Source organism: Ornithorhynchus anatinus, chromosome 4 (genome assembly GCF_004115215.2).
Source record: "Ornithorhynchus anatinus isolate Pmale09 chromosome 4, mOrnAna1.pri.v4, whole genome shotgun sequence".
Taxonomy (NCBI): domain Eukaryota; kingdom Metazoa; phylum Chordata; class Mammalia; order Monotremata; family Ornithorhynchidae; genus Ornithorhynchus; species Ornithorhynchus anatinus.
In genome coordinates this window covers 57,741,622-57,764,311 of record NC_041731.1, presented here as the reverse complement: position 1 = coordinate 57,764,311, position 22,690 = coordinate 57,741,622, and the positions used below count along the sequence as shown (strand labels likewise).

General features: G+C 49.0%; 1 protein-coding gene across 2 annotated transcripts in view; it reads left to right on the top strand.

The window, feature by feature from the left end:
• Positions 1–17,536: 17,536 nt before the first annotated feature.
• Positions 17,537–22,690, top strand: part of VIRMA (vir like m6A methyltransferase associated) — a 62,808-nt gene continuing 57,654 nt past the window's right edge. For both annotated transcript variants that reach the window (XM_029062659.2, XM_029062660.2), the window contains exon 1: positions 17,537–17,637. In XM_029062659.2, the coding sequence (XP_028918492.1) occupies positions 17,575–17,637 (63 nt within the window). In that variant the 5' untranslated portion in view covers positions 17,537–17,574. The remainder of the gene's footprint in view (positions 17,638–22,690) is intronic.

Genomic DNA, 22,690 nt, shown 5'->3' with positions numbered 1-22,690 from the left:
GACTCCTCACTGTTGGCTTCAAAGCTTTCCATCCCCTTGCTCCCTCCTACCTCACCTCCCTTCTCTCCTTCTACAGCCCAGTCCGCACGCTCCTCTCCTCTGCCCCTCACCTCCTCACCGTCCCCCGTTCACGCCTGTCCCGCCGTCTACCTCGGCCCACGTCCTTGTCCTCCCTCCTCACCTCCACCAAACTAACTCTTTTCCCCTCTTCATAGCCCTACTGAGAGCTCACCTCCTCCAGGAAGCCTTCCCGGACTGAGCCCTCCCTTTCCCTCTGCTCCTCCTCCCCTCCCCATTCCCCGTACTCCCTCCCTCTGCGTTTCCCCCTTCCTCTCCCTACAGCACTTGTGCATATTTGTATATATTATTTATTGCTTTACTTATTTTGTTAATGATGTTTATATATCTCGGATTCTATTAATCTTGATGATATTGACGCCAGACTACTTGTTTTGTTTAGTTCTGTTTTGTTGTCTGTCTCCCCCTTTTAGACCGTGAGCCCATTGTTGGGCAGAGATTTTGTCTCTCTCTGTTGCCGAATTGCACATTCCAAGCACTTAGTACAGTGCTCTGCACATAGTAAGCGCTCAATAAATACAATCAAATGAATGAATAAGGAAGTCCTGTCATGTTAAATCCCTCCTAGAACAGCAATCAATCCGTGATTGAGCACATATTGAGTGCTGAGCACTGTACTAAGTCCTTGGGAGAGTACAATACAGTAGAGTTGTTAGACATGTTCCCTGCCTACTATGAGCTTACAGTCTAGTGGAAAAGACCGATATCAAGATAAATTAAAATGCTGTGGGTTCATTCAATCTTATTGAGTGCTTACTGTGTGCAGAGAACTGTACTAAGCGCTTAAGTGCTGTTAGGCTGGGGGTGGGTTGAATGTCAAGTGCTTGAAGGTTACAGATTCAAGAGGGAGGGACTTCCAGGCCAGAGGGGGGATATGGGCGAAGGGGTCCGTGGTCAGATAGATGAGATCCAGGCACAGTTAACATTAGAGGAGCCAAGTGTGCGAGTTGGGTCGTAGTAGGAAATCAGTGAGGTAAGGTAGGAGCGGGTAAGCAGATTGATTTCTTTAAAGCTGAGGGTAAGGAGCTATTTTATCTTGATAAGAATGCTGCCTCTGCTAGAGTAACAGCCTAAAGCATAACCCCACTCTAAGGAGAGATGCCAAACCTTGAGGAAGCCGAGAGTTTCAGTTTCGGGGAACAGAGAGGACCTGGAAGAGGGAACAAGACAGGGTGAGTGGGAGGTGGATGATAGGTATCAGGGTCCTCGGGAGGTAGGGTTGAGAAAGTGCCTGGGCCTGGGAGTCAGGAGATCTGGGATCTAATCCTGGCTCCACCACTTGTGACCTTGGACAAGTCACTTCATTCCTCTGGGCTTCAATTTTCTCATCTGAAAAATGAGGATTAGATTACCTGTTCTCCAACTCTGTGCTTCCTCCTACTTAGACTGTAAGCCCCACACGGGGCCTGATTATCTGATAGAGAAGCAGCGTGGCTCAGTGGAAAGAGCCTGGGCTTGGGAGTCAGAGGTCATGAGTTCGAATTCCACCCCTGCCCCTTGTCAGCTGTGTGACTGTGGGCGAGTCACTTCACTTCTCTGGGCCTCAGTTCTCTCATCTGTAAAATGGGGATTAACTATGAGCCTCACGTGGGACAATCTGATTACCCTGTATCTACCCCAGCGCTTAGAACAGTGCTCTGCACATAGTAAGCGCTTAACAAATACCAACATTATTATATACATCCCAGAGCTTAGTACAGTGCTTGGCACATAGAAAGTGCATAACAAATGCCACAATTATTATTATTCTTAACCCCCTTATACTGTAAGTCCTCTGTGGGATGGAGAATGTGTCTGATTCGATGATCTTATATCTATCCCAGTAAAGATAGATAGTACAGGGCTTAGGAAGTGCTTACCAAATTTAGTAAGCGGTTATCAAAAACCCACAATTATTATCACTATTATTTCTATTATCGGGTCCCAGAGGTGGACGATGGTAAATTATAGTCCAACAATTACTAGGGAAATGGGAAAATACTGTTTTCAAAAATGGATAAAAAGGTGAATTAAGGAAATGAGTTACCCCCAGATATTAGCAGTGCTTGTTTATTTCACAGGGAACATCTCAGTGTTTTATTTTCTAGCGTTCCAAATCCTGACTAGGCAGCATTTTTTTCTGAATGGGAGGCAGGCTATAGTCTAACACTTAGCAATTTTCCATTGGTCAGTAAGCAGTGACCCTCTTAGGATGGCACCTGGAGCGTTTCCAGTCCTCTACCAGTCTTGGCTTTGGGAGGGAGAGTCAAGCAGAGGCCTGTCTATTCCACTCCTAGCTTGGCCAGTGGCTAGCGAGCGGCAGGCAATCTGCTACAAGTCAAAGTTCACCTGTACTGGGCAGCAGTGGCACGGGAGAGAGTCGAGGGAGGAGACTCAAATTGACCGCACGAAAGAAGGCGATGGTAAACCGCTTCCGGATTTTTGCCAAGAAAACTCTATGGATACACTATCAGAACGTTTGCAGATGGAGGTGGGGCGTTCTGGAAGAGATGTGTCCCTGGAGCCGCTATGGGTGAGAGACGACTCAATGACACAATAATAATAATAATGTTGGTATTTGTTAAGTGTTTACTATGTGCAGAACACTGTTCTAAGTGCTGGGGGTAGATATAGGGTAATCAGGTTGTCCCACGTGAGGCTCACAGTTTTAATCCCCATTTTACAGATGAGGTAACTGAGGCACAGAGAAGTTAAGTGACTTGCCCACAATCACACAGCTGCCAAGTGGCCGAGCCGGAATTCGAACCCATGACCGCTGACTCCCAAGCCCGGGCTCTTTCCAATGAGCCACGCTGCTTCTCTAAAATTAATGTTAAGCACTTACTATGTGCAGAGCACTGTTCTAAGTGCTGGGGTAGATACAGGGTAATCAGGTTGTCTCACATGAGGCTCACAGTCTCAATCCCCATTTTACAGATGAGGTAACTGAGGCACAGGGAATTTAAGTGATCTGCCCACAGTCACCCAGCTGACAAGTGGCAGAGCCGGGATTCAAACCCGTGACCTCTGACTCACAAGCCTGTGTTCTTTCCACTGAGCCACGCTGCTTCATAAGAGAAGAGTTGGACAACTGAAAGGAGAGGAGAGAGGGTGATGGGTGAAGAGGATGGAGAGAGAGAGCTAAAAGAGTGACAGAGAGCAAACAGAGGAAGAGGAAGAGAGAGAGGAAAATGGAAAGAGACAGACAAACAAAGGCAGAGAAGCACACTGAAAGAAGATGACAGAGAGGATCAGAAGGGAAAATGACAACGGGGTTAAGGAAACGGAATTGGACACAGCGAAAGACCAAGAGGTCATGGATCCAAAGAAGGATAGAGAAACCTAGAACAGCAGAAAAGGGGCAAAACAGTAGGAAAAGACAAAGAAACCCACAAGGGAGTTTAGATGGAGATAAATTTTAAAATGCTGTACACATTTCAGCCAGAGTAATAATCATGAAAGACATTTTTTCTCTTTCCTACAGCAAATACTCTAAGTCATACTTCACTGTGAAGAGAATCTATAGTTATCCATGTTCCTGCACTGTAGACTAGTGATAGGATATAGCTGGAAATCTCCATGATAAAGTCTATAATTAAAATCAGCATATTAAAGGACTCTAGTAGTGCCAAACTCTTATCTGTCTGTCTGGATAGTGGCTTGGATGCTGTAGCTGGATAACAACAACCTTTTGAAGTCCAACACCTTGAAGCAGGTTTTACAATAACTACCCCAGGGGATGTCTTGTTAGGAAATAACTCATATTTTCCAGCAGTCAGGATCTATTTTTCTTTTCATGTATATTTTTAATAAAATGTTAATATTAAAATGCACAACGCTGGGTCATCCTAATACACATTTGTGCTTTTCTGATCCTTCATTTAAATGATTACAGTAAGGGAAAATGATTTTATTTTGTGGAAAATACATTGAAGAGGGAATTCTAAGTACATTTGAAGGAATGTAATCTTCCAGACTTACATAGCCCAGAGTGAAGTAGGAGATTGGGATCACTCAGGCCAAAAAAACAAATGAAAAAGCAAATGCATTTTTCTTTATTACGTATGTAATGAATCAGAGTATGTGTTTGTCTTTAGTTCTTTATGTTATTCATTAAGTGCTTACAGTGTGTCAAGCATGGTGCTAACTGCTGGGGTAGGTACAAGATTATCAAATTGTCTGTAATCAAAATTACTTTTATGCTTTCACACAACCGAGAAGCAGCGTGGCCTAATAGAAAGAGCACGGGGCTGAGAGTGAGAGAACCTGGGTTCTAATTTTGACTCTGCCACTTGTCTGCTGTGTGATCTTGGGCAAGTCGCTTAACTTTCTCTGTGCCAGTTACCTCCTCTGTAAATTGGGGATTAAAAACGGTGAGCCCTATGTGGGACAGGGACTGTGTCCAACCCGATTAAATGGTACCTACCCCAGTGCTTAGTACAGTGCCTGGCACGTACTGAAGTGCTTAACAAGTACCATTTTAAAAAAATCTGGTGTACCGTCTCCAGGGTGGACAACATGGAATATTTGGGGTAAGCAAGTCACCCAATCCCACATATCCCAAGCCGGGTGTGTGTGTTGGGAGGGGTGTGGTGTGTGTGGGGGTGGTATTTGGGAAGCGCTTAGTAAGGTCAGTCTGTTGACTTGGTCAGTTGCCCCTGTTGAGGCTGTATGTTGACATTCACCCCAGTACAGTCATTTCACTGTCAATTCACCCACCCTGTTCATTCATTTAACATTAGTTTTGTTTGGATATTCTTTGTATTTTCATTTAGATAAGACAATACACTACCAAGAAATTTACTGCATAAAATGAAAAAGCCTGAATTGTGTGCTCAGGGCTAAAGAAAGGACAATTAGTGATCAAAAGATGTCGAAAGATCAGTTTATTTTCTTGTTAAATAACTCAGATTACTTATAAGTATGTACTCACATGCCCTGTGTGCCTATAATATTTGCTCAGACAGGTAACTATCCAGGTTGCAGTTGGTGTGGTCGTGTTTTTCTTACCATGATTTTTAATTAGGTTGGATATCTCCAAACTCCTTGACCACGTTGTCCACACCCGCCGTCTCAAATTCCTCTTCTCCAATCCTCTCCTCGACCTCCTCCAATCTGGCTTCTGTCCCCTTCGATCCACAGACATCGCCCCCTCAAAGGTCACCAATGATCTCCTCCTTGCCAAATCCAACAGCCTCTTCTCCATCCTGATCCGCCTCGACCTCTCAGCTGCCTTCAACACTGTCGACCACCGCCTTCTCCTGGAAACATTATCCAACCTTGGATTCACTGACCCTGTCCTGGTTCTCCTCTTATTTCTCTGGCTGCTCATTCTCAGTCTCTTCTGTGGGCTTCTCCTCTGCCTCCCACCCCTTAACTGCAGGCAGGTCCCTCAAGGTTCAGTTCTGGGTCCCCCTCCATCTACACCCAATCCCTTGAAGAACTCATTCACTTCCATGGCTTCAACTATCACCTTTATGCACAAGATACCCAAATCTACATCTTCAGCCCTGATCTCTCTCCCTCTCTGCAGTCTGGCATTTCCACCTGCCTTCAAAACATCTCTTCTTGGATGTCCTCCCGTCACCTCAAACTTAACATATCCTAAACAGAGCTCCTTATCTTCCCACCTAAACCTTGTCCTCCCCCTGACTTTCCCATCACTGTAGATGGCATCACCATCCTTCCTGTCTCACAAGCCCCTTATCTTGGCATTATCCTTGACTCTTCTCTGCCAGTCAACCCACATATTCAATCCCTCACTAAATCCTGTCAGTCCCACCTTCACCACATCGCTAAAATTTGCTCTTTCTTCTCCATCCTTTCCTCAATTTTCTTCCAAAGCTAATACCACAAGTCATGTATAGACATTTTCTTCTGATTATATTATGCAATACAACTGGATCTTTGCTGAACTGTCCATAGGATCTGGGCTTCATTTCATTTAGGATCCCGACCCTAACCTAAGCACTGGGGTAGATACAAGGTAATGAGGTTGTCCTATGTGGGGCTCACAGTCTTAATCTCCATTTTACAGATGAGGTAACTGAGGCACAGAGAAGTTAAGTGACTTAATTGAAGCCAAAATGAACATTGATCCTATGTTACCCTCTTCTCCATAATGTGGAGAGGGACTTAAAGACTTCCAGAGCCTCTAAGGGGAGAGCAAAGGGCGTTCCTTCAAGTTTCCTCCCTTCCTTTGCTGGGTTATTTACCGGCTGTGCTGATAGAAAAAAAATTGTCTGACTGTAATACCATCCACCCAACTCCTCCCCTGGAGGTGAACGGGTTTCAGATGTGAGTGTGGAGGTGTGAGGGGGCACAGTGGAGTGTCGGTGAAGGGGCAGTAGTAATAATAATGATGGTATTTGTTAATAATAATGATGGTATTTGTTTGGTATTTGCTATGTGCCAAGCACTGTTCTAAGCAGTGGGGTAGATACAAGGTAATGAGGTTGTCCCACATGGGGCTCACAGTCTTAATCCCCATTTTACAGATGAGGTAACTGAGGCACAGAGAAATTAAATGACTTGCCCAGAGTCACACAGCTCTCTCGCCCCGCTCCAGTCTATTCTTCACTCCGCTGCCCGGCTCATCTTCCCGCAGAAACGATCTGGGCCTGTCACTCCCCTTCTTAAACAACTCCAGTGGTTGCCTATCAACCTCCGCTCCAAACAAAAACTCCACTCTAGGCTTCAAGGCTCTCCATCACCTTGCCCCTTCCTACCTCTCCTCCCTTCTCTCTTTCCACTGCCCACCCCGCACGCTCCGCTCCTCTGCCGCCCACCTCCTCACCGTCCCTCGGTCTCGCCTATCCCGCCGTCGACCCCTGGGCCACGTCCTCCTTCAGCCCTGATCTCTCTCCCTCTCTGCAGTCTGGCATTTCCACCTGCCTTCTAAACATCTCACCTCCCTCCTCACCTCCGCCAAACTGATTCCCTTCCCCTCTTCAAAACCCTACTTAAAACTCACCTCCTCCAAGAGGCCTTCCCAGACTGAGCTCCTCTTCTCCCTCTACTCCTTCTACCACCCCCCTTCACCTCTCCGCAGCTTAACCCTCTTTTCCCCCCATTTCCCTCTGCTCCTCCCCCTCTCCCTTTCCTCCCCTCAGCACTGTACTCGTCCGCTCAACTGTATATATTTTCATTACCCTATTTATTTTGTTAATGAAATGTACATCGCCTCGATTCTATTTAGTTGCCATTGTTTTTTACGAGATGTTCTTCCCCTATCTGCACCAGTTGCAGGGGCAGGGGGAGGGGGAGGCACTAATGACACCTATAGATAGATACATATTTATATGCACCCCTGGAAGCACCTTTCCGGGGGAGCGGTGCAGATGTGCACTCACCTGCACCAGTGGGGGGGAGGGAGAGCTACTAATGACACACACATATATATATATATATTATAATAATGTTGGTATTTAAGCACTTACTATGTGCAGAGCAGTGTTCTAAGCACTGGGGTAGATACAGGGTCATCAGGTTGTCCCATGTGAGGCTCACAGTTAATCCCCATTTTACAGATGAGGTAACTGAGGCACAGAGAAGTGAAGTGACTTGCCCACAGTCACACAGATGACAAGTGGCCGAGCGGGGATTCGAACCCATGACCTCTGACTCCCAAGCCCGGGCTCTTTCCACTGAGCCACGCTGCTCCTCTATACACCCCTGGAAGCACTTTGGGGGGGTGCAGTTGTGTACTCACCTGCACCAGTTGGAGGATGGAGGGATGGGGAGCCGCTAATAATGTTGGTATTTGTTAAGCGCTATGTGCGGAGCACTGTGCTAAGCACTGGGGTAAATACAGGGTAATTGGGCTGTCCCACGTGAGGCTCACAGTTAATTTTACAGATGAGGTAACTGAGGCACGGAGAAGTGAAGTGACTTGCCCACAGTCACACAGCTGACAAGTGCCAGAGCTGGGATTCGAACCCATGACCTCTGACTCCCCAGCCCGGGCTCTTTCCACTGAGCCACGCTGCTTCTCCTATTTATATATGCACCATTTACATACCTATTTATACAAATAGGTATGTATGTATATACACCATATACATGCATATTTATATATCCACCATCAACATACACCCCTGGAAGCACCTGGGGGGGGCAGGGCAGGGCAGGTGTGCAGATTTGCACTCACCTGCACCAGTGGAAGGGGGCGGGGAGGGAGAGCCAGTAATGACACCTATTTATAAATATATATACACACAGCTTGGCACATAACAAGCATTCAACAAATACCAACATTATCCCATTTAGACCGTGAGCCCGTCATTGGGCCGGGATGGTCTCTCTCGGTGGCCCAGTTGTCCATTCCGAGCGCTTAGTCCAGTGCTCTGCACATAGTCAGCGCTCAATAAATACTATTGAATGAATGAATAATGTTGGTATTTAATGATAATAATGTTGGTATTTGTTAAGCGCTTACTATGTGCCGAGCACTGTTCTAAGCACTGGTGTAGACACAGGGGAATCAGGTTGTCCCATGTGGGGCTCACAGTCTTAATCCCCATTTTACAGATGAGGTAACTGAGGCACCGAGAAGTTAAGTGACTTGCCCAAAGTCACACAGCTGTCAAATGGTCGAGCCAGGATTCAAACCCATGACCTCTGACTCCAAAGCCCGTGCTTTTTCCACTGAGCCACGCTGCTTCTCTTTGTTAAGCGCTTACTATGTGCCAAGCACTGTTCTGAGCACTGGGGGGGGGCGGATACAAGGTGACGAGGTTGTCCCCCGTGGGGCTCACAGTCTTCATCCCCATTTTACAGAGGAGGGAACTGAGGCCCAGAGAAGTGAAGCGACTTGCCTAAAGTCACCCAGCTGACAACTGGCAGAGCCGGGATTAGAACCCACGACCTCTGACTCCTAAGCCCAGGTTCTTTCCACTAAGCCACCCTGCTTCTCTGTGGTGATGATGATGGTATTTGTTAAGCGCTTACTATGTGCCAACCACTGTCCTAAGCGCTGGGGCAGGTATAAGGTAGTCAGGTTGTCCCAAATGGGGTTTACAGTCTTAATCCCCATTTTACAGATTCATTCAATCCTATTAACTGAGAGCTTACTGTGTCCAGAGCACTGTATTAATGAAGGAACTGAGGCACAGAGAAGAGAAATGAAGTGACTTGCCCAAAGTCACACACCTGACAAGTAGCAGGGCCTGGATTAGAACCCATGACCTCTGACTCCGAAGCCCGTGCTCTTGTTCTTGTCTGTCCGTCTCCCCCAATTAGACTGTAAGCCAGTCGAAGGGCAGGGACTGTCTCTATCTGTTACCGATTTGTACATTCTGAGTGCTTAGTCCAGTGCTCTGCACATAGTAAGCGCTCAATAAATACTATTGAATGAATGAATGAAGCCACACTGCTTAACTATATAAATAGAGGGCGAGATACGCACATATCTCTTTCTCTCTCTGTAGACACACACACACACACACACACATTTGATGGTATTCATGCCTGACTGCTTGCTCTGTTTTTCTATCTGTCTCCCCCTCTTAGACTGTGAGCCCGCTATTAGGCAGGGATTGTCTCTATCTGTGGCCAAATTGTGCTTTCCAAGCGCTTAATACAGTGCTCTGCACACAGTAGGTCCCAGCTCTGCCACTTGTCAGCTGTGTGACTGTGGGCAAGTCACTTAACTTGGAGAAGCAGCGTGGCTCAGTGGAAAGAGCACGGGCTTTGGAGTCAGGGCTCATGAGTTCGAATCCCAGCTCTGCCACTTGTCGGCTGTGTGACTGTGGGCAAGTCACTTAACTTCTCTGGGCCTCAGTTCCCTCATCTGTAAAATGGGATTAAGACTGTGAGCCCCACGTGGGACAACCTGATTCCCCTATGTCTACCCCAGCTCTTAGAACAGTGCTCGGTACATAGTAAGCGCTTAACAAATACCAACATTATTATTATTATTATTAACTTCTCTGTGCCTCAGTTACCTCATCTATAAAATGGGGATTAAGACTGTGAACCCCACGCGGGACAATCTGATTACCCTGTATCTACCCCAGCGCTTAGAACAGTGCTCGGCACATAGTAAGCGCTTAACAAATACCAACATATATATATATATATATTGCCATTGTTCTTGTCTGTCCGTCTCCCCCGATTAGACCGTAAGCCCGTCAAACGGCAGGGACTGTCTCTATCTGTTGCCGACTTGTTCACTCCAAGCGCTTAGTACAGTGCTCTGCACATAGTAAGCGCTCAATAAATACTATTGAATGAATTGAATGAATAATCAGTGGCGGAGATTGGATTAGAACCCACGACCTCTTGACTCCCAAGCCTGGGCTCTTGCCACTAGCACCTGCTGCTTCTCTATGTGGAAGGGATGGTGTAATATCCCTGTCCCACCCCAAATGGTCAATACTTGGGGGATTCAAAATGGCTCACATATCAGACCTTTCATGCATTTGTTCAATTATACTTGTTTAGCACTTACTATGTACAGAGCACTATACTAAACAATTGGGAGAGTGTAATAAATAAAGACAAATGGTTTCTTTGTCTTTATTGTAACAATAAACACACACATTCCCTGCCCACAATGACCTTACAGTCTAGAGGGGGAGACAGACATTAATATAAATAAATAAATTACCCACCTGGACATATTTATTATTTACTTTTATTAATGTCTGTCTCCCCCTCTAGACTGAGCTCGCTATGGGCAGGGAATGTGACTATTTATTGTTCTATCGTTCTCTCCCGAATGCTTAGAGCAGTGCTTTGCACACAGTAAGCGCTCAATAAATACGATCGAATGAACGAATGAATGAGTGAAAGTGCTGTGAGGCTAGAGGCAGGGAAGAATAAAGGGAGCAAGTTGGCGCAGTGCAGGAGGAAGTGAGAGAAGAGGAAAGGAGGGTTCAAGTCAGGGAAGACCTCTTGGAGGAGATGTGCCTTCAATTAGGCTTTGAATGGGGGGGAGAGGAATTGTCTGCCAGATTAGAGGAGGGAGGGCGTTCCAGGCCAGAGGCAGGATGAGGGCCAGGGGTCGGTGGCGAGATAGACGAGATCCAGGTGCAGTGAGAAGGTTGGCATTAGAGGAGCAGAGTGTGCAGGCTGGGCTGTAGTAGGAGGGTAGCGAGGTGAGGTAGGAGGGGACAAGGTGATTGAGTGCCCGAGTGCTTTCTTAGCGGACCGGTCACTGTGCATGTGCACGGCACCACTGCCCCCCACTCCCTGTCCACATGCGTGGCAGCCATCTTTAGTTTTCTTTTCACACGGATCCTCTGCTTCCCCAACTTCAGAAACAAAGGAGTCTTCTTTGACGTTTTAACTTCTTTATGCACCAGGGAGCTTTTCCATCGCTCCACCGCACCACTTTGCCCTTTACTTCCTCAAGCCCCGGAGGCAGCAAGGAGCCATGTGATTTGGGGGGCCCAGGACTGGCTCTTCATTTGGGACGGGTGTTCAGGGATGCCAGACCCGGGCCTCAGCTGTCCATGATCGGGGTTCCCCAGGCAACAAAAGGCAGGAGATAATAATAATAATAATGGTATTGGTTAAGTGCTTACTATAATAATGGTGGTAGTTGTTAAGCGCTTACTAAGTGCAAAGCACTGTTCTAAGCGCTGGGGGGGATACAAGGTGATCAGGTTGTCCCACGTGGGGCTCACAGTCTTCATCCCCATTTTACAGATGAGGTAACTGAGGCACAGAGAAGTTAAGTGACTTGCCCAAAGTCACACAGCTGACAAGTGGCGGAGCTGAGATTAGAACCCGTGACCTCTGACTCCCAATCCTGGGCTCTTTCCACTGAGCCACGTTGCTTCCCTGTCCCGGGCACTGTACTAAGCACTGGTCTAGATAAACGCAAGTTAGTTTGGACACGGTCCCTGTCCCACATGGGGCTCACAGTCTCAATCCCCATTTTCCAGAGGAGGGAACTGAGGTTCAGTGAAATGACTTACCCCAGGGTCATACAGCAGACAAGCGGCGGAGCCGGGATTAGAACCCACGACCCTCCGACTCCCGTTCTGGCACACGACCACGCCATGCTGCTTCTCCGGCCCTTCAGACTGTTGAGGAATAGAGGGTTGACGCTGAGGATGGGAAACAGACTGTGGAGAAGAGGGAGTGACAAATGGCAAAACAAGATAAGGGAACTAGGCGAGGATAGGGAGGTGTCCAGGTATATGTGGAAGGGCAGAGACAGAATCCCCTCTCAGGATCACACTCAGAGCGTTTCCAGTCCTCTACCAGTCTCAGGTACGGGAGGGAGAGTCAAGCAGAGGCCTGTCCATTCCATTCCTTGCTTGGCAGTGGCTAGCGGGTGGAAGACAATCTACTACAAGTCAAAACTCACCTGTACTGGGCAGCAGCGGCTTGGGAGAGAGTCGAGGGAAGAAGCTCAAGTTTTCTGTGTGGAAGGAGGTGATGGTAAACCACTTTTGGATTTTTACCAAGAAAACTGTGTGGATTCACTACCAGAACAATTCATTCATTAATTCAATAGTATTTATTGAGCGCTTACTATGTGCAGAGCACTATACTAAGCGCTTGGAATGTACAGTTCGGCAACAGATAGAGATAATCCCTGCCAAATGATGGGCTCAAAGTCTAAACGGGGGAGACATTCAGCAACAGATAGAGACGGTCCCTGCCTGATGACGGGCTCACAGTCTAAAGGGGGGGACTCAGACAGCAAAGCAAACCGGAACAAAACAAAAGCAAGACCACATCATCAAGATAAATAGAATCAAGGGGATGTACACCTCATTAACAAAATTAATAGGGTAATAAATAATATGTACAAATGAGCACAGTGCTGAGGGGAGGGGAAGGGGGAAGAGCAGAGGGTAGGAGGAAGAAGGGGGGAGTAGAGGGAAAGGGAGGCCTCAGTCTGGGAAGGCCTCTTGGAGGAGGTGAGCTCTCAGTAGGGCTTTGAAGAGGGGAAGGGAGTTAGTTTGGCGGAGGTGAGGAGGGAGGGCGTTCCAGGACGGCAGGAGGACTTGGGCCAGAGGTCGACGGCGGGATAGGTGTGAACGGACGACCGTGAAGAGGTGAGCGACAGAGAAACAGTATGTGCAGGGTGGGCAGTAGAAAGAGAGAAGGGAAATGAGGTAGGAGGGGCAAGGTGATGGAGATCCTTGAAGCCAAGAGTGAGGAATTTTTGTTTCGTGCGGAGGTTGATGGGCAACCACTGGAGGTTTTTGAGGAGGGAAGTTTCATGTCCAGAGCATTTCAGTAGGAAGATGATCCAGGCAGGGGAATGAAGAATAGACCGGAGCGGGGAGAGACGGGAGGAAGGGAGGTCAGACAGAAGGCTGACACAATAATCCAGCCAGGATATTGCAGATGGAGAGCGGGGCTTGTGGAGAGATGTGTCTATGGCATTGTTATGGGTTGAAGACAACTCGACAACCTAAGACAAGATGGGAGACAGAATAAAGGAGGAATATAAAGCTTGCCAAAGCATGCTAGGGGGTAGTTATGAGACCAAGCACAAATACAGTAAAGCAGGACATAGGGCACTCATAGTTCCTCCCACAAGAAGTGACTTCGACTGGACCTAGAACATGGCCAATATGCTAATCAAAAAACAGTTGTCTGGAGGAGGGATAGGAGAGGAGGAGCAGGACCTAAAAAATAATAATGTTATATTGTTATAGTGTAATAATAATGTTCATATTTGTTAAGCTCTTACTATGTGCCAAGCACTGTTCTAAGCGCTGGGGTAGATACAAGGTAATCAGGTTGTCCCACGTAGGGCTCACGGTCTTCATCCCCATTTTACAGATGAGGGAACTGAGACACAGAGAAGTTAAGTGACTTGCCCAAGGTCACACAGCTGACAAGCGGCAGAGCCGGGATTAGAACCCACTGTACTCTCCCAAGAGCTTAGTACAGTGCTTTGCACACAGTAAATGCTCAATAAATATGATTGAATAAATAATACTATTTGTTAAGCGCTTACTGTGTGTCAAGCACGGTAAGCATTGGGGGAGATACAAGGTAATCAGGTTGGACACGGTCCCTGTGCCGCATAGGGCTCACAGTCTTCATCCCCATTTTACAGATGAGGTCTCTGAGGCACAGAGAAGGTAAGAAACGTGCCCCAGGTCACACAGCAGAAGAGTGGCAGAACCAGGAAATTCCCCAGGTCTTTCTGACTCCCAGGTCCGTGCCCTAACCATTAGGCCGTGCTGCTTCTCCTCTCGAAAAGGGCAGGGAAAGGGAGGGAAGGGTCTGAAACTTTGGTATTGTGTGCAGCCTGAGTGATAAATCTAACGCTGACTGACTGTGCTGGAGAACTCTGGCAATAATAAAATACTCTGTTCACGTAATCCAGATTCCCCTCCCTGTCTAGGTGGGGTTCGGCGGGGAATCAGCCTAAGAAGGTTCCAGTTCTAGGTCTCCTCCTGGGTGTTCTGGGGCACAGAGAGTGGGTGATATATACTGTTCCAAGAATTTACCATCAATGGTGTCTCCTTCTGACATAAAAGAGCTATACGATCCATTCCAAAAGATTGGACAGCACTGGGAGGAGGGACCTGAGGCAGTAATTGGATGATGGCATAGTATTCGGAGATTTATTTTTTTTTTATGAAGGAGGGGAAGCAAGCAAGTAGAGAAACAGCATGGCTTGGTGGAAAGAGCCGGGGCTTGGGAGTCACAGGTCATGGGTTCTAATTCTGGTTCCGCCACTTATCAGCTGTGTGACTTTGGGCTTTTAACTTCTCTGTGCCTCAGTGACCTCATCTGTAAAATGGGGATGAAGACTGTGAGCCCCACAAGGAAGAACCTGATTACCTTGTATCTACCCCAGGGCTTAGAACAGAGCTTGGCACATAGTAAGCACTTAATAAATACCAGCATTATTGTTATTATGTTTGAAGACAGGAGAAAAGGAGAAAAGGCTTCCCCTTTTCCCTCTGCTCCCTCTGCTGCCTCTCTACCCACCCTTCACCTCCCCTCAGCTAATCCCCCTTTCCCCCCTTGCCCTCTGCCCCTCCCCCTCTCCCTCGTCCGCTCATTTGTATATATTTTTATTACCCTATTTATTTTGTTAATAAGATGCACATCTCCTTGATTCTATTTATTGCTATTGTTTTAATGAGATGTACATCCCCTTGATTCTATTTATTGCTATTGCTTTTGTCTGTCTGTCTCCCCTGATTAGACTGTAAGCCCGTCACTGGGCAGGGACTGTCTCTATCTGTTGCCGATTTGTCCATTCCAAGCGCTTAGTACAGTGCTCTGCACATAGTAAGCGCTCAATAAATACTATTGAATGAATGAATGAATGAAAAGGAGTCACTAGAGTGCGGACCAGTTGAAGATGGCAGTCAGTGAGGGGAGAAGAGTGGGTACAAATGCTTTTGAAGGGTGAGAAGGGTGATTGAGGGCAGGGGCTTTCTTCATTCATTCAATAGTATTTATTGAGCGCTTACTATGTGCAGAGCACTGTACTAAGCGCTAGGAATGGACAAATCGGCAACAGATAGAGACAGTCCCTGCCCTTTGACGGGCTTACGGTCTAATCATCACGGTAGCAGTTTGGACGGAGAGGAGAGGGCGGATCTTGGCGATGCTGTGAAGGTGAGACCGGCAGGTGTTGGTGACGGATTGGATGTGTGGGGTGAATGAGAGAGATGAGTCAAGGACGACACCAAGGTTGCGGGCTTGAGAGACGGGAAGGATGGTCGTGCTGTCCACAGTGATAGGGAAGTCAGGAAGAGGTCAGGGTTTGGGAGGGAAGATGAGGAGCTCAGTTTTGGACATGTTGAGTTTTAGGTGGCGGGCAGACATCCAGGTGGAGACGTCCTGGAGGCAGGAGGAGATACGAGCCTGAAGGGAGGGGAGATGACAGGGACAGAGATGTAGGTCTGTGTGTCATCTTCATAGAGATGATTGTTGAAGTCGTGAGAGCGAATGAGTTCACCGAGTGTAGATGGAGAACAGAAGAGGGCCAAGAACTGACCTTTGAGGAACTCCAACAGTTAGAGGATGGGAGGGGGAGGAGGAGCCTGCGAAGGCGACCGAGAATGACTGGCCAGAGAGATAAGAGGAGAACCGGGAGAGGACGGAATTGGCGAAGCCAAGGTGAGATAAGGTGTGGAGGAGAAGGGGTTGGTCGACAGTGTCAAAGGCAGCTGAGAGGTCGAGGAGGATTACGATAGAGTAGGAGCCATTGGATTTGGCAAGTCTCATTCCCCATTTTACAGATGAGGGAACTGAGGCCCAGAGAACTGAAGCGACTTGCCCAGAGTGACACAGCAGACAAGTGGCGGAGCCTTTCTGCATCGCCAAACTCTCTTCCCCTCTTCAAAGCCCTATCGAGAGCTCACCTCCTCCAGGAGGCCTTCCCAGACTGAGCCCCCCCTTTCCCTCTGCCCCTTCTCTCCTGCCCAATTCCTCTGCTCCCTCCCTCTGCTCTACCCCCTTCCCCTCCTCACAGCCCTTGTGTATATTGGTACATGCTTATTACTGTATTGCTTTTATTCATGATGGTTACATATCTATGATTCTGTTTATTTAATTGGTGCTATTGATGCCTGTCTACTGGTTTTGTTTGTTTTTGTGTCTGCCCCCTTCCAGACTGGGAGCCCATTGTTGGGTAGGGCTTGTCTCTCTCTGTGGCCCAGTGGTACTTCCCAAGTGCTTAGTACAGTAAATGTGTAATCAATACGATCGAGTGAATTGAATGGCTGAACGAATGAAGACCGAAGGGGACCCTGAGGGGAGAAAGACAAATGGCGGGGAGGGGGACATTTTCCCGCCATTTATGACTTCCGGAAGAGGCCCACTTCGGTCCCCAGGGCGGGTTGCCCGGCCCGGAGCATCTTGGTCCCCTCGAGACCACGCCCCTCTACTAGGGAGTTGGCGCAGGCGCACTGAGCTTCGCTCTTCGGCAGCGCCACCGAAGCTGCTTCGGCCGCCCCCGCCCACCTTTCCAGGGGGTTGGCGCAGGCGCACTGAGCCTGGAGCTTCGGCAACGCCGCCGAGGCTGCCTCGGCTTTCCCCGCCCACCTCTCCGCGGGGGTTGGCGCAGGCGCCCTGAGCCTGAACTCCGGCAGCGCCCCCCCCCCCGTTCCAGGGCTTGGCGCAGGCGCACTGAGCTTCGGGCTTCGGCTGCGCCTTCGAAGCAGCCTCGGCTGCCTCCGCCCCCCTCTCCGGGGAGGGTTAGCGCAGGCGCACTGAGCCTGGAGCTTCGGCAACGCCGCCGAGGCTGCCTCGGCTTTCCCCGCCCACCTCTCCGCGGGGGTTGGCGCAGGCGCACTGAGCCTGAGCTCCGGCAGCGCCCGCCCCCCTCGCCAGGGGTTGGCGCAGGCGCACTGAGCTTCGGGCTTCGGCTGCGCCTCCGAAGCTGCCTCGGCTGCCTCCGCCCCCCTCTCTAGGGGGGTTGGCGCAGGCGCACTGAGCCTGGAGCTTCGGCTACCCCCGCCCACCTCCCCGGGCCGTTGGCGCAGGCGCACTGAGCCTGGCCTTCGGCTGCCCCGGAAGTGCTTCTTCGTCCTGCCCGGGCTGCCCCGGAAGTGGTTCCCCCCGCCCGCGGCAAAGATGGCGGTGGAGTCGGCGATGGAGCTGCTCTTTCTGGACACTTTCAAGCACCAGAACGCGGAGGTAATGGATGCCCCGGCGGCCGGGAGACCGGGTCCGCCGTGTTCGCCGCCTTCCCCTGCGGGAGGCGGGGTCGGGGAGGCCGGGGCTGCGGGGGGTGGGGCGTCCCGGCCTTGTCGGCCCTCCCCGACCCTCGCCCCGCCGGACCTTTCATTCATTCGATAATAATAATCATCATCTCGCTATCTGTGGAGCGCTTACTCTGTGCGGAGCAGTGTTCTCAGCGCTGGGGGAGATCCAGGGTCATCAGGTGGTCCCCCGTGAGGCCCCCAGCCTTCATCCCCCTTTTACAGATGAGGGAACAGAGGCCCAGAGAAGTGAATAATCATGTTGGTATTTTGCTAAGCGCTTACCATGCGCAGAGCACTGTTCTAAGCGCTGGGGGAGACACAGGGGAATCAGGTGGCCCCACGTGGGGCTCACAGTCTTCATCCCCATTTGACAGATGAGGGAACTGAGGCCCAGAGAAGTGAAGTGACTTGCCCACAGTCACACAGCTGACAAGGGGCAGAGCTGGGATTCGAACTCATGACCCCTGACTCCAAAGCCCAGGGCTCTTTCCACTGAGCCACGCTGCTTGGGGCATTTATTGAGCGCTTACTATGTGCAGGGCACTGTTCTAAGCGCTGGGGGAGATCCAGAGTCATCCAGTTTGCCCCACGTGAGGCTCACAGTCTTCATCCCCATTTGACAGAGGAGGGAACTGAGGCCAAGAGAAGTGAAGTGACTCGCCCACAGTCGTACAGCCGACAAGGGGCATTTATGGAGCGCTTACTCTGTGCTGAGCACTGTTCTAAGCGCTGGGGGAGATCCAGAGTCATCAGTTTGCCCCACGTGAGGCTCACAGTCTTCATCCCCATTTCACAGATGAGGGAACTGAGGCCCAGAGAAGTGAAGTGACTCGCCTGCAGTCACACAGCTGCCAAGGGGCATTTATGGAGCGCTTACTATGTGCAGAGCACTGTTTTAAGCACTGGGGTAGATCCAGGGTCATCAGGTGGTCCCACGTGAGGCTCACAGTTAATCCCCTTTTTCCAGATGAGGGAACTGAGGCCCTCAGTTTATTTATTCAGTAGGATTTATGGAGCGCTTACTATGTGCAGAGCACTGGACTAAGCGCTTGGAATGGATAACTAGGCAACAGATAATAATATAATAATATTGGTATTTGTTAAGCGCTTACTATGTGCTGAGCACTGTTGTAAGCGCTGGGGGAGATATAGGGGAATCAGGTTGTCCCACGTAAGGCTCACAGCTAATCCCCATTTTACAGATGAGGAAACTGAGGCCCAGAGGTGAAAGTGACTTGCCCACAGTCACACAGTTGACAAGTGGCATTTATTGAGCGCTTACTATGTGCAGAGCACTGGACTAAGCGCTTGGAATGGACAAGTGGGTTACAGATAATAGTATAATGTTGGTATTTGTCAAGCACTTACTAGGTGCAGGACACTCTTCTAAGCGCTGGGGGAGATACAGGGTCATCAGGTTGTCCCACGCAGGGCTCAGTCTTCATCCCCATTTTGCAGATGAGGGAACTGAGGCCCATTCATTCGTTCAGTAGTATTTATTGAGCACTTACTATGTGCAGAGCAGTGTACTAAGCTCTTGGAATGGGCAAATCGGCAACAGATAGAGACAGTCCCTGCCCAATGACGGGCTCACAGTCTAATCCCAGAGAAGTGAAGTGACTTGCCCACAATCACACAGCTGAGAAGTGGCATTTATTGAGCGCTTACTATGTACAGAGCACTGGACCAAGCGGTTGGAATGGACAACTGGTCAACAGATAATATAATAATATTGGTGTTTGTTAAGCGCTTACTATGTGCAGAGCACTGCTCTAAGCGCTGGGGGAGATCCAGGGTCATCAGGTTGTTCCACGTGAGGCTCACAGTCTTCATCCCCATTTGACAGATGAGGGAACTGAGGCCCAGAGAAGGGAAGTGACTTGCCCACAGTCACCCAGCTGACAAGTGGCCGAGCCGGGATTCGAACCCATGACCTCTGACCCGCAAGCCTGGGCTCTTTCCACCGAGCCACGCTGAGATAGAGACCATCCGTGCGCATTAACGGGCTCACAGTCTAATCGGGGGAGACAGACGGACAAAAACAAGACAGCATAGTCACGATAAATAGAATGAAGGGGATGGACACCTCATTAACAAAATTAATAGGGTAATAAATAATCGATACAAATGAGCACAGTGCTGAGGGGAAGGGAGAGGGGGAGGAGCAGGGGGAAAGGGGGCTTAGCTGAGGGGAGGTGAGGGGGGAAGGGAGAGGGAGCAGAGGGTGGAGGGGGAGCAGAGAGGGAGCAGAGGGAGCACTGCTGGGCGACCCCCTTTGTGCCTCGGGTCATTCATTCATTCAGTAGTATTTATTGAGCGCTTACTATGTGCAGAGCACTGTACTAAACGCTTGGAATATACAAATCGGCAACAGATAGAGACAGTCCCTGCCCATAGTCCCTTCCCTCCCCCCCCCCCCCCCCGGCCCGTGTGGCCAAGCAGCGTGGCTCAGTGGAAAGAGCGCGGGCTTTGGAGTCAGTGGTCATGAGTTCAAATCCCAGCTCTGCCACTTGTCAGCTATGTGACTGTGGGCAAGTCACTTAACTTCTCTGGGCCTCAGTTACCTCATCTGCAAAATGGGGATGAAGACTGTGAGCCCCACGTGGGACAACCTGATTCCCCGGTGTCTACCCCAGCGCTTAGAACAGTGCTCGGCACATAGTAAGCGCTTAACAAATACCAACATCTGGCCGGTGTGGGCAGGGAGAGTCTCTCTTTATTGCTGTATTGTCCATTCCAAGCGCTTAGGACAGTGCTCTGCACATAGTAAGCACCCAAGAGATCCGATGGAGTGAATGAATGGACGAGTGATAGTAAGCGCTTGGAAAGCAGTTCCGCGCTAAGCCCGTCGGACAGTGCTCTGCACACAGTAAGCGCCCCCAAGAAACACGATCGAGGGAATGAATGGACGAGTAATAATAAGCGCTGGGAAAGTAGGACAGTGTTCTGCACATAGTAAGCGCCCCCAAGAAATACGATCGAGTGAATGAATGGGCGAGTGATAAGCGCTGGGAAAGTAGGACAGTGCTCTGCACATAGTAAGCGCCCCCCAAGAAACACGATCGAGTGAATGAATGGGCGAGTAATAATAAGCGCTGGGAAAGTAGGACAGTGCTCTGCACATAGTAAGCGCCCCCAAGAAACCCGATCGAGTGAATGAATGGACGAGTGATAGTAAGTGCTTGAAAAGTAGGACGGTGCTCTGCACATAGTAAGCGCCTTAGAAATATGATTGAATGAATGGACAAGTAATAATAAGCGCTTGGAAAGTAGGACGGTACTAAGCGCTTAGGACGGTGCTCTGCACATAGTAAGCCCCAAAGAAATACGATCGAATGAATGAATGGACGAATAATAAGAAGCGCTTGGAAAGTAGTACCATGCTAAGCGCTTAGTACAATGCCCTGCACCCAGTTAGCACCCAAGAAATACGATCGAATGGACAAGTAATAAGAAGTGCCCGGAAGGTAGGACAGTACTAAGCGCATAGCACATTGCTCTGCCCCCAGTAAGCGTTCAAGAAATACGATCGAATGAATGAATGGACGAGTGATGATAAGCGCTTGGAAAGTATTACAGTGCTCTGCACATAGTAAGTGCCCATAGTAAGTGCCCAGTGCCCAGAAATACGATCGAATGAATGAATGGACGAGTAATGCTAAGCGCTTGGAAAGTAGGACCGTGCTAAGCGCTTAGGACAATGCTCTGCACCCAGTAAGCACCCAAGAAATACGATCGAATGAATGATGGACGAGTAATAATAAGCGCTTGGAAAGTAGGATGGTGCTCTGCACATAGTAAGCGCCCAAGAAACACGATCGAGTGAATGAATGGACGAGTAATAATAAGCGCTTGGAAAGTAGCGCCGTGCTGAGCGCGTAGGACAGTGCTCTGCACATAGTAAACACCCCCAAGAAGTACGATTGATCGAGTGAATGAATGGATGAGTAATAATAAGTGCTTGGAAAGTAGTACCGTGATAAGCGCTTAGTACAGTGCTCTGCACATAGTAAGCGCTCAATAAATACTATTGAATGAATAATACCAATACAAGGGATGGCGTCTTTAAGCGCTTACTCTGTGCCGTTCACTCATTCAATAATATTTATGGAGCGCTTACTATCTGCAGAGCACTGGACTAAGCGCTTGGAATGATAATAATGTTGGTATTTGTTAAGCGCTTACTATGTGCTGGGCACTGTTCTAAGCGCTGGGGGAGATACAGGGTCATCAGGTTGTCCCAAGTGGGGCTCACACACTTTTAATCCCCATTTTACAGATGAGGGAACTGAGACACAGAGAAGTGAAGTGACTTGCCCACAGTCACCCAGCTGACAAGGGGCAGAGCGGGATTCGAACTCATGACCTCTGACTCCGAAGCCCAGGCTCTTTCCACTGAGCCACGCTGCTTCTCCTAATGGGCAACTGGGCAACAGAGAGAGACAATCTCTGCCCAACAACGGGCTCAGAGTCTAAACGGGGGAGAGAGACAGCAAAGCAAAACAAGTAGGGTGCCAAGCACCGTTCTAAGCGCTGGGTTTGATACAGACTAATCAGGTAGTTCCATAGCACTTATGCATATATATGTATATCTATAATTGTGTTTATTTATATGGATGCCTGTTTGTTTTGCTGTCTGTCTCCTCCCACTAGACTGTAAGTCCATTGTGGGCAGGGATTGTCTCTCTTTATTGCTGTATTGTACTTTCCAAGTGCTTAGTACAGTGCTGTGCCCACAGTAAGCGCTCAAGAAATACGACTGAATGAAATGAATGAATGAACGAGTAATAATAACAATAATAATGATGGCATTCGTTAAGCACTTACTCTGTGCCAAGCACCGTTCTAAGCTCTGGGGTTAGTACAGACTAATCAGGTAGTTTCCAAGCACTTATGCATATATGTGAAGATCTACAGTTCTGTTTATTTATATGGATGCCTGTTTAATCGTTTTGATATCTGTCTCCCCCCACCAGACTGTGAGC